Source organism: Thermothelomyces thermophilus, chromosome 1 (assembly GCF_000226095.1).
Source record: "Thermothelomyces thermophilus ATCC 42464 chromosome 1, complete sequence".
In the NCBI taxonomy this organism is placed as follows: domain Eukaryota; kingdom Fungi; phylum Ascomycota; class Sordariomycetes; order Sordariales; family Chaetomiaceae; genus Thermothelomyces; species Thermothelomyces thermophilus.
The window spans coordinates 203,556-218,326 of record NC_016472.1 but is presented as its reverse complement, the minus strand read 5'-3'; the positions used below and the strand labels follow the sequence as shown (position 1 = coordinate 218,326).

The following is a 14,771-nucleotide window of genomic DNA, read 5'->3' as shown; positions in this document are numbered from 1 at the left end:
AGCGCGTGGCTATACTTACCTTACCTAGTGTAATGTACCTACCTTCCATACCTCTCTCCACTCGGTAACTGTCCATAGTTATACCTTCCACCTATTACACTACCATAGTACACAACAGGATGAGGTGCAGCGTGTCAGGCGCTGCATCTGGCCCCACTGCCACCGAGCCAGCCCCTGCCTGTCAGTGCTGCCAGCGGGGTACGTCACCTGGAGCGCCATGACCGCCTGCCATCTCAAGCGGTAGTTAACATACCGGCACATCTCCAGAGGGCCCGGGCAGCCCGACCATTGATTGCATCTGGAAGCTACTGTGAACCTCTTAGGGTCCTGCTCCAACAACGCAACGACCCCCAACCACGAGATCCAACCCAGCACGCTGACACTGACGAGGTTCGACAACCGCACCAGCGTCGTTCGTATCGTGTGCGGAAGACGATGCTGGGCGCTCCTGGCCCCTAACCACTGCTGCACTACATCCACAAGTCCCGAGTTCGAGCATATCGTGCGTCGACGATGGAGGCGAAACAAAAACTCGAGTCCCTCCTGGACGAGCTCTCGAACGCCAAAAACTTTCCCAGGCTATCCGCGGCGGTGCAAGATGTCGATCAGGTCATCCAGTTGCTCAGTGACGCCCGGGATCAAATCGCCGGAGGTCGGTCTACTCACCTGCTTCTTGCAACGGTCCAATATGACACCAACGTTACTGACATGCACAGCAGCGATGGACCCTCACATCGCGAGCCTCACCATGACGATGCTGCAAAACCCCGTCAAGTTCGCCTTTGAAAAAGTAAACAATGACCTCAAGGCGGCGTCGTCGGCGCACAAGAAGGTGGGAAAGTTACTAGACAAGGTATGGACCCGTCATACCCGAGCAGCCTTCTCGCCCGCCATGCGTGTTCGGTCTAACAGTTACCTGCGGAATAGTACTTCCCTCTAAAACAGCTACCGACGGAAAATGACACCATGGGGGACCACCTGCCTCTTATCAACCGCGCCATCGCCATGCACCTGTTGCGGGAGGGCCAGTTCTCGGTTGCGTCGACCTTCATAAGCGAAGTCCAAGGCGGAAGCCCACAAACACGCTCGACCGGATTCGACGAGCCTATGGACGAGGATGATGAAGATGACGACGACGACGACGATGACGACGATGACGAGGAGACGGGTGAGGGGGACGGGCAGGAACAGGGGAAGGATAGTCACCGAGCAAACGCAACCGGAAGCCCAGCAGCCCACGCGGACGAATATGACCTGTCGTCCCTCCACTCCCAAGAGCTCCAGGACAAGTTCGCCCAGATGTACACAATTCTGCAGCATATCAAGGCCAAGAACTTGCTACCCGCCATTGAATGGGCACGCGCGAACTCGGCCGAGCTGGAAGCCCGTGGCAGCAACCTGGAGTTTGAGCTTTCCAAGCTCCAATACGTCTGGCTCTTCGAAGGCCCCGCCGTCAACAACCTTCCCGACGACGAGCACAACGGCCGCGCCGGCGCACTCGCCTACGCCCGCCAGCACTTCGGCCGCTTCCAAGCCCGTCACCTGCGCGAGATCCAACAGCTCGCTTCGGCCATGGTCTTCGCCCCGAACCTCCGGGATTCCCCCTACCACAACACTTTCGCCATCTCCGACGCCTTCACCGACCTCGCGACTTCCTTTACCCGCGAGTTCTGCAGCCTGCTCGGCCTCTCTGCCGAATCGCCGCTCTACCTCGCCGTCACCGCAGGCGCCCTCGCGCTGCCCCGCCTGATGAAGTACATGCTCGCGACCCGCTCCAAGGGCACCGAGTGGACCTCGGCAGACGAGCTGCCGTTTGAGACGCCGCTGCCGGAGAGCATGCTGTTCCACAGCATCTTTGTGTGCCCCGTGTCCAAGGAGCAGACCACCGAGGACAACCCGCCCATGGTGATACCCTGCGGCCATATGCTAGCAGAGGAGACGCTCAAGAAGCTGGCCAAGGGGACCAAGGGGACCCGGTTCAAGTGTCCGTACTGTCCGAGCGAAGCCTCGATCAAGGACGCCCGGAGGGTGATCTTGTAGGATGCTGTGCACTCGACGGGGAGCGGCGGGGGTGGGAGGGGAAAAAACGGAGTAGGAGGACGGGAGGGAGCAACTCGATCATTAACCGGCCCAACATCCCAACGATCTGGCGTTCTAGAGGATGTTGGGGCCGATATCATTAGCGATGACGGCGGCGGCCAGGAGGCGCAAACGAGTCTTCACCTCCGAGAAGAAGCAGAGTTAGTGCGTGCCTTTAACGGCGCCGTCCAGGCGCCCTTCACGAGCATCACTCCCGCCCGGCCGTTATTTGGATTTGGGAGCCTCCTTCCACCAACCCGCGGCGGGCCCATGACGACAGTGCACACGGAACCCGTCATGTCGCTGCCCGATCCGGCGACCGTCCTGTCGGTCGTCCAGGGTCCTTCTGATGCCGATGCTCGTGCGGTGGACTCGTGGGATGCTTTCTTTGCGTACCAGCGGGCGGTGAGGGCGCGCCTTGTCCCTGCTGCTCGCTGAGATGATTCATCGCTACTAAAGGGTTTTCTTCTGGTTCTGACGCTGAGGTAAACAACGACGCGGGGCTGCAGGAGATGTGGACGGAGGCGGGGGCCGCTGGGTTACGAGAGCGAGGGGTCAGGATTTAGTCTGGGGGGATATGATCTCCGCGTCCAAACTCAGTTCTGCATCCGCTGAGGTCGCAGATGCGGCGTTGGAGAGTCGCCCCAGACAGCGGGAGCGAGGCGAATCCCTTTGGAGCCGTGCTGTTTGGTTTGAGCAGAACGGAGGAGTTCGGGGGTTGGGGGGTGAAAATAATTGATGGCGTAGTTACGGGGCTTTTTCATTCCAGTCTTTGGGTTAACTTGTTTGGGTCATTGGCAGGGCACTTGGTCTGGGGCGATTCATACAACATTGGTAGCAAGCAAGGATTAGGCAATGGAGCCAAAAAGGCAGATCAATTTATGTTGACTAGTAATGGTTTTGAATCAGACCATTTATTTGGTGAGCCACCATAATAATATTTTAAGCGAAACGGGTGTTTGCGCCAGCATATGTCAGGAGAACCATACCCCTGGATGCTGTGTATCCGACAGCGTGACATTGGATGGTTATTCGAAGCTTCGTTCCATCCATACGAGTCCTATCCAAAATGAAGGAGGGACGATTAGGTCGTTTGCAAAAACGGCAGTTGATTATCCGTAGATCATAAATGTGTGAGAAGCTGTAAATGCATTCAAGATGTACTACACATCCAAAAGCTAGCTCTCAAATCTCACCACCTCTCATCCTTCCACCGCTTCCCTTCTTCCTGCCCAACAACACCCCCCTTTCGAGTTCGACCACCATTGCCTCCGTCTGCCGGGCCAGCCAGCCGACGAGCAGGCGAGCCTGCAAAACAGAGGCCCATATCCTGAGGTGCCGGGCAGGTAGAATCCCACACATCGTTCGTAAATCAGAATGAAAGCCACCGAGCTCGAGATTTCAACCAAAAACAAACCGATCCTCGAGCAGAGAAAATAGAGAAAAGAGAACAGAAAAAAAATTAAAGGAAAGTTTGAGAAACGCCATTCTCCGCTGATCCAGTCTTTTCTGTGCCCTCCTTAATCTCCCTCGTGGAAAGTGAACACAGCAAATGGGGTGTCCCCCCGGATATGAATAACGCCAAAGGTTGTGTGAGTTAAACCGTTCGAAGCTTGAAATCCTAGACCAAATTATCAGAGTAGACAGATAAAGCAAAAAGCCAATGGGGATATCTATGCCAGCCGGATGTGGCTACGGCGTTTCGCTGCTGCTGCTGCTGCTGCTGCTGCTTGCTGTTGACAAAATAAGCAAAGTACAAAGGAAATATTTAGTCCCTCCCACCCTCTGTTTCGCCGTCGCTGGTTTTCGGTCCTGACTGCGGAGCCGTCGTAAAGTTCGTATTTCTTCTTATTCGCTGATCCGCTTTCGTTAGTATCTGGTGACGGGATCCATCTTTCCCGCCTTATTCCTGCTTTCCCCATCGAACGCGGGGCCTGCTTGCCACTTCTTTTTAGTCGATGGTCATGCGGCTGGGCAGCGTTGGTGCCTTGTCGTTCAGCTGATACGACCCGGCGTCCCCTTCCTTCTCCATATCAAGGCCCGAGGGCTTCGTGAGGTGGGCCTTGAGGCCGTTGCCGAAGTTTTGCATGCAGATGAAGCCGTTGGTGATGGTCAGGATGATCAGGATGATGGTGAGCACGGCGAAGGCAGTCAGCGAGCGGCGGACGGCGAAGTAGTCTTGGCTGTGACCCGGCTGGTAGATGCGGACGAGCTTAAAGAAGAAGTAGGCCAGGCCGCCGAAGTAGAGCAGGATGACAAAGCAAACGCCGAGGCGGTTCTCGCGCTGGGTGAAGAAGGCGGCACACAGCAGGATGGCGATGGTGATCGGGATGGCGGCAATGTGCAGGCCAAGCTCGACGTTATTCAGGCCGTTGACGATGACGAGGAATTGAACAGTGAAGCCGAGGAAGAAGAAAAAATCGAACTTGAGCAGGGCAATGTAAATCTTTGTGGGGGTGTTTGGTCAGTCCACCGAGACATGCAGGAGGGCCCCAACAGTCACACCTACCTGGTAGTGCAGAAACCGCTTCTTCATGCGGTAGTCGGCGCCGATCTGCTTCAGGATATCCCAGGCAAACTCGCGGTAGAGCTGGTAGGCGAGACCGCCCATGATGATGGTGACAACGCCGACCACGGCCGGGACGGTGATGAGGAAGGGCTTGCACAAGGCCCACACGTTCCTGTCCTCCTCATCCGGCTTCAAAGCACCAGCTTCCAGCAGGCGGGCGATGGACTTGTCAATCTGGTCAATCTGAAGGATGGCGTAGATGAAGATGGCCAGGTTGGCGACGCAGAGGCCGATGATCTGAATGGTGTTCTTGAGTCGGAGGGCGTCCCAGGTGAGCACCAGGATGTAGAGGAAGCCGAAGATGAAGAGGGTCAAGAATGTCGGTATCGTGCGGTATTGCGACTTGAGGGTGTCATCGATTTCCGAGTCATGTTGGTATTCGAGACTGAACTGGAATCTCCCGAACACGTATCTGCCATCTTGGTCAGCATCCGGAAAGGAGGACCCTAACCCCTAGCCGACACGGTCGGGCGACTTACGACTCGAACGCCACACAGATCAGGGCTTGCAGGCCGACAATGAAGAAGAAGAGCTTTGCCCATTTCGAGGCAAGAAACTCGGAGGAAAAGAGGCGTGTCTTGCGCGCGGAGCTGGGCGGGACTGCGGAGGCCATGGTGCTAGTGTCCCGGTAATGCGAACTGGTGTAAGCCCCGTCGAAACTTGAGATGGGCTGTGAGCCGGCCAAATAGGACCGGCGAAACTGTCGTTGCGGATCCAGGACGGGCAGTTTGATCGGTTCGATACGTGGAATTTGTGCCTGTGTTTGGACGATGTCTCTCAAAGGGTTGCTGCGGTCGACGACGGCCGGTGCGTTCGTCGAGAGGGGGGGGGGGGAGAGGGGCGGGAGCGGTCGCTGAGGATGGTCTGGTGGAGAGAAAGGAAAAGGACAAGGCGTCGTTAACGTGTTAGGGAGATGGAGCGTTGGCCGCACGTGTTCGGGTTGTTCTTTTGTTTTCTCTTGTCTGCCCACGCCTACCGATTTGGTTGTGCGGATGGGCAAATTTTGTTGCAACGATTGGGGACGTGCTAGGGGGGGGTTGTTGTGCCTTACGAGTAGATTCCGCGGACAGAGAGCAGGGCTGAAACACGCTGAGGAGTCAAAATGTTCGACCTCGAGGACTTGGCTGAGGATGCTCACGATTGCTGGGGTTCCAATTTGCGGAGGCCGTTGGCCAAGCTCTGCACCTCACCGGGGTCGGGAACAGAGCGACAGGGGAAGGTGGATCCAAGCCACGGGCTACTGTGTACTGTGTAGTTACGGGTTTGTTGCGGGAAGAGGAGCATGCTCGAGTAACTAATCCGTACTCCGTACAACTTCTCCGTAAAAATTCACTGTGTGTGTACGAAGTACTTCGTACTTTGGATGGAATACACTACTTGAACCCCTGCACCAGGCAAACGGCCTGGAGGAAAGCGAAGAGGTTACAAAAAGCCGCGCTCTCGGAATGAGCATTTCTAGACTGTCAGCACTACTAAATGCGGAAGAGAGAAGTCGGGATGCGACAGGGTCTGCCCTGGGGTCTGATGTCGCAGCCCAGTCGGGATGGTTATGGCGTGGGACCGCGATCGAGACTGTCTGCCGACCACGACTGGGCCAAGCACCACTTCAGGCAAGCTTGGCCGGATTCATCATGGCTGTGCAGGTCTCGCCCGATACGACAGGGTCCCTGCCATTGTGGGATCCACGGCCACATATGGGCTCGGGGGTTTGCCGCTGTCTACACTACTGTGTTAATCCCCATACTTTGTCTGATAGCGACATCATACATAAGCAAAAGAAAGCGACTCAGTACAGGACCGCAAGTAGTACACTAGACCGTCGACAATTGTGGATGAGGATTGCTGCACTTTGCCGTATGAGTGGAGGTTTTCAGGAGCCTGCACTAGCTCCACAAGGCGTTTCGGGCGACCACCACAGTATGAAGTACGAAATATGCTTCTTGCAGGCACGGGGTAGTTTTCGCAAACAATTTACACTATCCATAGCGTTCCCGTCTTCCGCAGCCCAACACTACCTTACCAGGACATTATACTCCGTAGTAGATTCCAATTGACTGTGAAACTGTTTATCGTGCAGGTCAAGTCACAGAGGTTGCACTACCTTGACCATTCAGCCTGCGGAATCTCTTTTTTGAAGCGGAAACCACGTGGGCGTATTGGCCCAGCTGATGCATGTATGGATGTGCTTGTATACATTGGGTATGTACGGACTACAGCACATAGAGCCGTTATTCGCCTTGTCACTTCACGTTGGGAGTCGAGCCCCTGCTTCGGAACTTCAAGCACTGGGCAGGGTATTCGATCACACTTCCGAGCAGCAAGTCTCCAAGCTCGTGTAAAAAACGCGGCCATCCTTCTCGCCAAGTTCAACTTCATACAGGATATGTCAGACCAATCATCAACCCCGTTCTTGCACCTCTGCCGAAATGCGGCCTCCGAGAGTCAGCGAGGTTGAAGCCTGAAGAACTGCGGGTCTGGGCAGACCAAGTGGGCCACGGCCAAGGCTACGTTTTTTTGTTTTGGGACACGCGGAGCAACCGGCAATACGGAGTAGAAGGTGCTTACCCCGAGTGCTTGTAGTTTTTCGTGGGCGCGCAGTCGTAGTTCACCATCGCTCTCCGTGCACTACAGGCCAGCTTCCGTGAGAAGGCGACAACAAGACATTGAAGGCTGCTGCTCTAGGTCGGCATCGCTTGCTCACCAAATATCACTTTGTAAGTAACGTAAAATAATTCCTGGACGATCGTGATAAATCGACATCACGGAGTACGATGAGCCCAGAAGGTCGATCAGGACAAGGCTTTGATAAGGCTCTCCAGTTAGGTAGAGCAGATCGGCGATCGCGGCTGGAGTGTAGCTAGCGGTCGATCCGCCCGCGCCTTGCTGAGGTTGGCTCGGCCAGTGGTGTGTTTCTTCACTTGATTTGCTTTTTTTTTTTCCTTTTGATCTTTGAAGCGAATGAACCTCAGAATAATGCGAGCAATATACGGATTACTTTGACAGTAGTGTTGAATCGGAGAGAAGCGTGCTCAAGAACGCGATCGAGTCTGTTCTCGTTGATGGTTCGAAGTCTTTTAAGAGCGATCGCTCGGTCGCCGGCGGCGTGGGCCAGTACTGTTCGGTCGAACTCTAGATAGTTTATCTTCTACACTACTAAGACATTGGCCGCGTAGTGTAGAAAATAAGAAACGAGTGGAAAGGAAGACCGGGAAGAGACATGGAAAATGATTGTTATGTCTATCGGAATGAAGCTTTTGTCTATCGTACTGCGGAGAAAGGGAGATACGGTTCGTACCTCGGATGCTTACTTGGACATATGGACCTACTCAAGGCGAGTAAGGTAACCTATACTTGTACAGTAACCTACCTTAGCCAATCTGGAGGGAGAGTTGCGTACAGGTATGAATGATATCGATCTTTTAATCCTGTGTTTGTCGGTGCGCACATAGTCTGTACCAGAACGCAGAGAGCACCCGGGCCTAAGGTATTGCACAAGCCGCACTGTTCGTTACATGCGCCAGCAGCACAGCCCTGCAGCTTCCAGCGGAGAACCTTGCGGGGCATTTTTGCTGCCTCTGACGCTAACTAACAACAGCAGCATTGCCCGTCACCTTTGCCCGCCAAGCTTCCAGTCTGGACCAGGCTTTTACTTGAGTACGAGTAGTTTCTTCTTTCGGGCCGTAACAGACGCGCCGTTATTAGCGGCACCTTACGCGGCTAACTAAACCTACACTCGTCCCCTACACCCCGTCGCATTCACCCCACCGCGACGCCAGAACCGCGATGGCGACGGAACCCGGCGACGACATTCTGATCAAGGCTGCGGCGGATGGTTCTATGGACTAGTGAGTATTTGTTTTCCGCCTTGCCCGCCGTAGGCGCCCCGTTGCGGCGAGCAATGATGAATGGGAGCTGACATTTCCGATGCGACTTCCAGTTCGGCCTGGCCAGAGCTGCTCCCGACCGTTCTGGCGCGAATTGAAAAAGTGAAGCCCCGACCTGCTTCTGCCTAGGTACCTAACTTGGTCAACGAGGCTGACCTGGGCCGGCTCTGGCTTTGCTATCATTACAGATCGCACACACCGAGTTTCCCATCCCCGCCATCCCGCCGACGTCAAACCAACCTGCGAGACCTCCCTCCCCACGCTTCCTCGCCCCGCTCCCTTCCTCGGACCCCTTTGAGGCCACAAATCAAGCAGAAACATCGTCATCACAAGGGACAAATAAGGAGAATGTCGGCCCGTCCTCCCCAGCAGCCTCTAGGGGTGCCTCGTCGGCGACAGCATCGAGCCGCCCGGCTCAACAGCAGCCCGCAGCTCCTGCCGCCCTCCCAAAGCCCATAGCCGATATGCTCGATGAGATTCTAACCGTCTTGCGCACCGACTTCTCTCAATACCCGCCACACACAATACAGAGGCTCGCCGAGTTGGTGCTCCGCCCGCGGCAGCACTACCGCCACCTGGTGCCGTATCTACATGCCCTCGATCGTGTCGTCCACGTAACCAGCGGCGCCAATATATATCCCCTTCCACCGGCGCTCCCTGACGTGGGTGCCATGTCTCTGCTGGCGAACGGTGCCGGTGGCAGCGGCACAGGCGATCTCTCCAACGCCACGGTGGCGGCGAGCACCCTCGGCTCGGATGAGGCATTGGGTGGTGCTCTGTTAACGCCGATTCCGTGGCTGGTTGGCACGGCAAACGGAAGCGATAGCGACGAGGACAGCGACGCGGGCGGCTCATCCCCGCTGTCGACGACCGGGAACCCGGCCGAGCAGCTCCAGCTCCAGCAGCAGCAGCAGCAGCAGCAACAACAACAACAACAACAACAACAGCAACAGCAACAACAACAGAGGCAGAACGGCCACCTTGACGGCCGGGTTCGAACGGAGAGCACAGAGACCATAGAGGGACCCAACGGTATCGGGAGCATCGAGACCGTCTCGATCTCGGTGAACGGCATCCCGTCCACCGGCGCCGGCGCCGGCGTTGCCCTGGTCACCCAGCGCAGCGTCACCCAGGGCGAGCTGCTGCGCCAGGAACAGCGAGCCGGCCTCGTGCCGCTGACCCAGCTCAACAGGCAACAACACCGGGCGTCGATCCAAGCACAGCACGGTCCGGGCGGCACAGCAGCCGAAGACGCCACCATGACCGAAGGCGCCGACGAGGACGAGGACGACGAAGAAGAAGAGGTCCCACACGCGCGTGGACCGCAAGAGATTGGTCCCGCCGACACGGGCCCCCAGAGCGCCGCGACGGCGAGCTACATCGCCGGCGCCGGCGGCATCAGCCCGATGGACGTGCAGGGGATCGACGTGGCCGCCGCCGTCGGGCGGAGGGTGCAGTCGCCCCCGAGCCAGCAAGAACGGGGCAACCGCGCCAGCGGCAGTCCCGAAGGAAGCGAGATCGTCCCCCGCAGCCCCAAGCGCGAGGCGGGCGAGCACCTGGAACCGGAGTCCCCGGCGAAGCGGAGAAAGGAGGGCGAACAGCCCCCTGCCTCGGCAAGCAAGGGCCAGGGCCGAGATCAATGGGGAGCTGCAGAGCAGCAGCAGCAGCAGCAGCAGCAGCATTCTGGCCAGGGCACCGGCCGCACTCTCTCGGACGAGCCCGAGCCCGAGGCCAAAGTCGACCCGAACCGTGACGCGGAGGGGGACGTCCTCCTCTCTGATGCGGGCGATGGCGCACGCAAAGAGGAGCCGCTGGCGGCTACGGGGGATACCACCACCACCGACGGGGCATCGAGAAGGGCGGACGGCCCCGCCGCAGCAGCTCCAGAGGCGGGTGGTGGAAAGCCGTCGACAGCGAAACGAGGCGATCCCGAGTCCGGCACCGAAAAGAAACAGGCCGGCGGCTAGTGCTGCCGGCTGTTTTGCTGGATGAGGCGGCGGCGAAGATAGCAGCTACTTGATTGACTGGGTCCAGATAGTTTAGATTTCTCTCGATCCTCCTCTCGCTGGCTTAGGGAGTGAGGCCTCTCTTCTGTCCACGGTTGAGATCAATCGGGGGAGCAAGCGTAGGCAATAGCCAACGCCAATGATGGACGTTGGGATTGTCGAGCGATGCTATCTATGGCCTGTTTTCTTTTTTTTAAAAAAAAAATTCCAGTGCAGTGTTATATGACGTCCAGTGAAGGCTTCTTGGTAACTACAGAGAGAGCGGATCGGGGTTTCCAACAGGTTGGCACAGCTGGGGACGGGGGAATATGCTTCAGGGCGCGGCCGGTTGCATCAATCATGTTAGAACTTAAATTGAGTGCCTCGACGCTCGTGAAGCGACGAAGACGGGATAATTATCCTATTTATTAATCATCATAATTTCATTGTTTTCGTATCTATTTCTTCAAGGTATGTTCTCCGCAGCTAAGTCCCCTGAAGACCCATGCGCACTCCTTTTTCGTGTCTCAACCACACCACGTTTTGTCGTAGATGCCGACCTCGCCTTCTCTCTTGATTCTCTGGTACATTCGGCATTCAGCATAGTTAATATAAAGAAAGAAAGAAAGAAAGAAAGAAAAGAAAAAAAAGAAAAGAAAAAAAGAACCAAAACACCCCCGTCATTCGGCCTTAACCTTGCCTCTCTTACTCCATGATCCTCGTGATACTCTCCCGGACGATGACGCTGTTCTGCTTCTCGTCCCTCTTGACGCGGTAGAAATCGTCGCAGAAGTCGCTGCATTGCATGTGCTTCAGGAACTCCTCGTCGTGCGTGATGACAATGATCTGCAGGTTGCCCTGGGAGCGGCGAGCCTTGATGATGCCGTGCAGGCTCTCGGCCAGGCTGCGGATGTTGTCGCTGTCGAGGTTGGTGGTGGGCTCGTCGAGGGCGATGAGGCCGCAGTTGACGCCGAACGACTCGGCCAGCGCGAGCCGGATGATGATGCTGGCCAGCACCTTCTGGCCCGCGCTGCACCGGCCGCGCATGTCCATTTCGGTGTCGCCCTTGACCATGGACACGCGGTAGTTGTAGTTGCGCTTGCCGGCCCCCGATCCCGTGCCGGCCTCGACGTCGGACCGGATCTGGATCGTGTCGATGTCGGTGCCCTGGTATGTGCTCTGCCACAGCTCGCCGATGGTGCGGTTGATCTCCTCCATCTTCAGAGAGTGGTAGCGCATGATGGCGTGGTCCAGGGCGGCAGTGCCGCGGCCGAGGTCCTCGATGGCCGCCTTGGTCGTCTCGACCTTGATGTGGGACTCTTTGTACTTGGCCTTGGCGTCCTTGAGCTCGAGCGTGTACTCCTCGTCGAGCCGGTTGAACTCGTCATCCTTAGTCGTCAGCGAGCCGACGAGACGTTCGCGATCGGCCGTGAGCTTGCTGCGGCGCGTCTCGAGGTAGCGGGCTTCCTGGATCAGGCGGTCGTAGTCCTCTTGGGCGTTGCGAGATTTGAGCTCGGCAATCTCTTCCTCGAGCGCTTTGCACTCGCGGAGGTTCTTGCGGTACGTCAGATTGTCGGCAATGTTTCGCTTCTTGGCGTCGCTGTTGTCGATCTCCTTGTTCAGCTTGTTGATCTGCACCGTCAGATCTCTCATCTCGCTCTCAATGCTAGCGATGGTGGCCTCTAAGCTGGCAATGGCGCGTTGGTTCGAGGCCAGATTGGAAGGGCCGCCGCGGTCGAGATACTCCTGGATCTCGGTGTTGACCATCTTGAGCTCGCTCAGCGTGGTCGCGATGCTATCTCGCTCCTCCGCGACCTTCTGCTCCTTGGCCCGCCCTTGCTGGCGGACTTCCTCGAGAGCGGCGCGTGCGCTCGCAATCTCCGGCTCGAGCAGCTCGAGTTCCTTGTCGGCCTCCTGGACCGATTCTCGCAGACGGTTCTCCTCCTCCTTGAACCTCCGAATCGACTCCTGGAGGCTCTTTTTCCGCTCCAGTTTCTGAGCGGCATCGCTGATCTTGTGGCGAAGCTCGAGCCTCTCGACTTCGAGCTGCGAGGCCAGATCCTTCAACCGCTGCCTATCTGTGGTGAGCTTACTGAGCTTGGCCTGGGCATTTCGGATCTGTTCGGCGCAAGCGGTCTGTTCCTCATTGATCTCGTCCGGGCTCCGCATCGCGATGGTTGACGACTTCTGCGACCTCTCCACCTGTCTTTCGGCTTCGATAATATCCTTGTGTGTCTGGGATATCTTGAGGACATTCTTGCCCAGCGCGTCCACCTCCTGCCGCTTATCTTCCGCCTCTCTAAAGGCGAGGTCCTGGTCCTCCAGGCGGCGGACCAGCTCGTCCCTCTGGGAGGAAAGCAAGTCGACCTCCTTGACCAGGGGTGGCAACTCGGCCTCCAGCCGCTGGTAGCTGTCGTATTGAGCGCGCACGGATTTGAGAATTCTGATCTGCTCCGTGAAGTGGACCTGGTCCTCCATCAGCTCTTGCTTGTCCTCGTCGTTGAGCTTCTTTGCTATCTTCTCCAAGAGCCTTGATTTCGCGGCGGGCTGGTCCTTGAAATCGCGCTCGCAATAGTAGCATTTGTTGAACCGCACGGCCCGGTCCTTGATGCTTGCGTAGTGCTTCTTCATCTCGTCGTACAACTTCAGATCCGTCTCGGTCTGGCTTAGTTCGGCCTCGATGGCCTCCAATTCCTTCGTGTAGTCCTCGATAGGCGGCGATTCTGGATTTCGGACGTCTTTCAGGGCTTTCGTGACCGCGCGTTTGCAGTTCTCCCTGTCCGTGGAGAGTTTGGCATGCCGCTCGCGGGCGCTGGAGAGCTTGTACTCGACCTGCTTCAGCTCCTGCTGCGTGGCGTCCTTTCGCTTCCTGCACCCGTCCACAACCTCGTTCTGGCGCTTGAGTGCGCTCTGGAACTCTGCCTCGAGAGTCTCCGGCTGCCAGTCGTCTCCGACCAGGGCGGAGAGCTGTTCACTCCACGTCTTTTTGAGGATCTCCAACTCTCGTTGGCGTTCGCTCAGTTGTTTCTTCCGCAGGTCGAGCTGGGCTCGCTCGGATGCAAGCCTCGTGCACTCGACGAGCTCGCGGCCGAGCTTGGCCGACTGGGCTTCGAGGTTCCAGATATCGTCGTTGACCGTCTTGATCTGCGCGTCCAAGTCTGATGCTTGTTCCTCCGCCTTGGCTGTCTTAATCCTGGCCTCGAGCTCTTTCATCTCGGCCCGAAGCATGGCCTCTGCTCCTTCGTCAATGTCCAGGCTGCTCAGCTCGCCCTGGGTGATGGCCGATTCCTTGCCGACCGCGATGATGCGCTGCTTCGCCGATGTCCTATCTCGAATAAGCGACGACTTCCGGGTCTCGTGCTCCGTGATGACGGCAGACTTCTTGTCGAGCTCCTCGGCATTGTCGCGCTGGAGGCGTTCCAACTCTCGCTTCTTGTCGTTCAAGCTCTTCTGGATCCGTTCGTAAAACGCGGCTATCCTCCCGTCATCCAAGTCTCCATCATAGCCCCGAATCTCGTGCCGAGTAGCAGCCTCGTGGATCATGCGCTCCCGGGTGACGAGCTGGCGCTCGTACTTGTCCTTGTCGGATTGGTGCTTGCCCTGCTCGGAAGCCTTGACAGTGTGTTGCTCTCGGGCCGATTTGAGTTCGTCCTGAAGCTGGTGGAACTGCGCGGCTTTCCTGTCCCTGTCGGCCACGATTCTTTCAATCGTCTGCTCGTACTCGTCCAGAGTATTCTTCAAGACCTGATCCGTCTCGGGCGACTCCTCGATGCGGCTGCGCAGCTCCTGAATCGCCTCTCTCTTGTACTCGAGCTTCTCGGTTTTTGTCTGAAGATCATTCACGATCCTCAAGAAGCTGTTCGCCTGTTCGTGCTTAGCCTTGATTCGGGCCTCCTCCTCGTCCATCTGCCTCGTCAGCTCCTTGTACTTCTCTTGCCCTTCGGCGATCTCCCGGGTCAGCTGCGCCATCAGCTTGTTGACCTTGTCCGCCCTCTCCTTGTTCGCCTTGTCCTGGACCTCCTGCAACTTGAGCTCCCGCAGCTCCTCGCCCTTCTTCTTGCGGAGGACTTTGAGGTTGTCGATGACCTTGGTGTACTTCATGGCCTCGAAGATCTCGTCGAAGCGCTTCTTGAGGGCGGCGGGCTCGCTCATGGGCCACAGCGAGTCTTCCTGGTGGCAGAAGATGACGGTGTCCAGGATCGCCGGGGATACGCCGAGCTTCTCGGGCACGAGCTTGTCCAGCTCGGCGACCCG

At 57.1% G+C, this 14,771-nt stretch overlaps 3 protein-coding genes across 3 annotated transcripts; 2 read left to right on the top strand and 1 right to left on the bottom strand.

Moving 5' to 3' along the window:
- The first annotated feature begins 253 nt into the window (after window positions 1-253).
- On the top strand, window positions 254-2,195 carry MYCTH_2294048 (uncharacterized protein). Its single transcript, XM_003658320.1, has 3 exons — window positions 254-652; window positions 720-853; window positions 928-2,195. The coding sequence occupies exons 1-3, from the start codon at window positions 514-516 to the stop codon at window positions 2,038-2,040; spliced, it is 1,386 nt and encodes a 461-aa protein (XP_003658368.1). The 5' UTR covers window positions 254-513; the 3' UTR covers window positions 2,041-2,195.
- A 974-nt stretch (window positions 2,196-3,169) lies between these two features.
- On the bottom strand, window positions 3,170-5,682 carry MYCTH_2313252 (uncharacterized protein). Its single transcript, XM_003658319.1, has 3 exons — window positions 5,128-5,682; window positions 4,589-5,060; window positions 3,170-4,525 (listed from the first exon to the last, which is right to left on the bottom strand). Exons 1-3 carry the CDS (start codon window positions 5,259-5,261, stop codon window positions 4,031-4,033), a joined length of 1,101 nt encoding a protein of 366 aa, XP_003658367.1. The 5' UTR covers window positions 5,262-5,682; the 3' UTR covers window positions 3,170-4,030.
- A 2,767-nt stretch (window positions 5,683-8,449) lies between these two features.
- On the top strand, window positions 8,450-10,973 carry MYCTH_2072958 (uncharacterized protein). Its single transcript, XM_003658318.1, has 3 exons — window positions 8,450-8,493; window positions 8,586-8,634; window positions 8,721-10,973. The coding sequence occupies exons 1-3, from the start codon at window positions 8,486-8,488 to the stop codon at window positions 10,497-10,499; spliced, it is 1,836 nt and encodes a 611-aa protein (XP_003658366.1). The 5' UTR covers window positions 8,450-8,485; the 3' UTR covers window positions 10,500-10,973.
- Window positions 10,974-14,771: the final 3,798 nt, after the last annotated feature.

Excerpts from the sequence above, each read along its gene's own strand:
- MYCTH_2294048 (XM_003658320.1), top strand. The coding sequence starts at position 514 with ATGGAGGCGAAACAAAAACTCGAGTCCCTCCTGGACGAGCTCTCGAAC. Across the intron at positions 653-719 it reads CCGGGATCAAATCGCCGGAG|CGATGGACCCTCACATCGCG; the intron begins GTCGGTCTACTC and ends CATGCACAGCAG. Across the intron at positions 854-927 it reads TGGGAAAGTTACTAGACAAG|TACTTCCCTCTAAAACAGCT; the intron begins GTATGGACCCGT and ends CCTGCGGAATAG.
- MYCTH_2313252 (XM_003658319.1), bottom strand. The coding sequence starts at position 5,261 with ATGGCCTCCGCAGTCCCGCCCAGCTCCGCGCGCAAGACACGCCTCTTT. Across the intron at positions 5,061-5,127 it reads ATCTGTGTGGCGTTCGAGTC|ATACGTGTTCGGGAGATTCC; the intron begins GTAAGTCGCCCG and ends CCAAGATGGCAG. Across the intron at positions 4,526-4,588 it reads AGCGGTTTCTGCACTACCAG|ATTTACATTGCCCTGCTCAA; the intron begins GTAGGTGTGACT and ends ACCCCCACAAAG.
- MYCTH_2072958 (XM_003658318.1), top strand. Across the intron at positions 8,635-8,720 it reads TTCTGGCGCGAATTGAAAAA|ATCGCACACACCGAGTTTCC; the intron begins GTGAAGCCCCGA and ends CTATCATTACAG.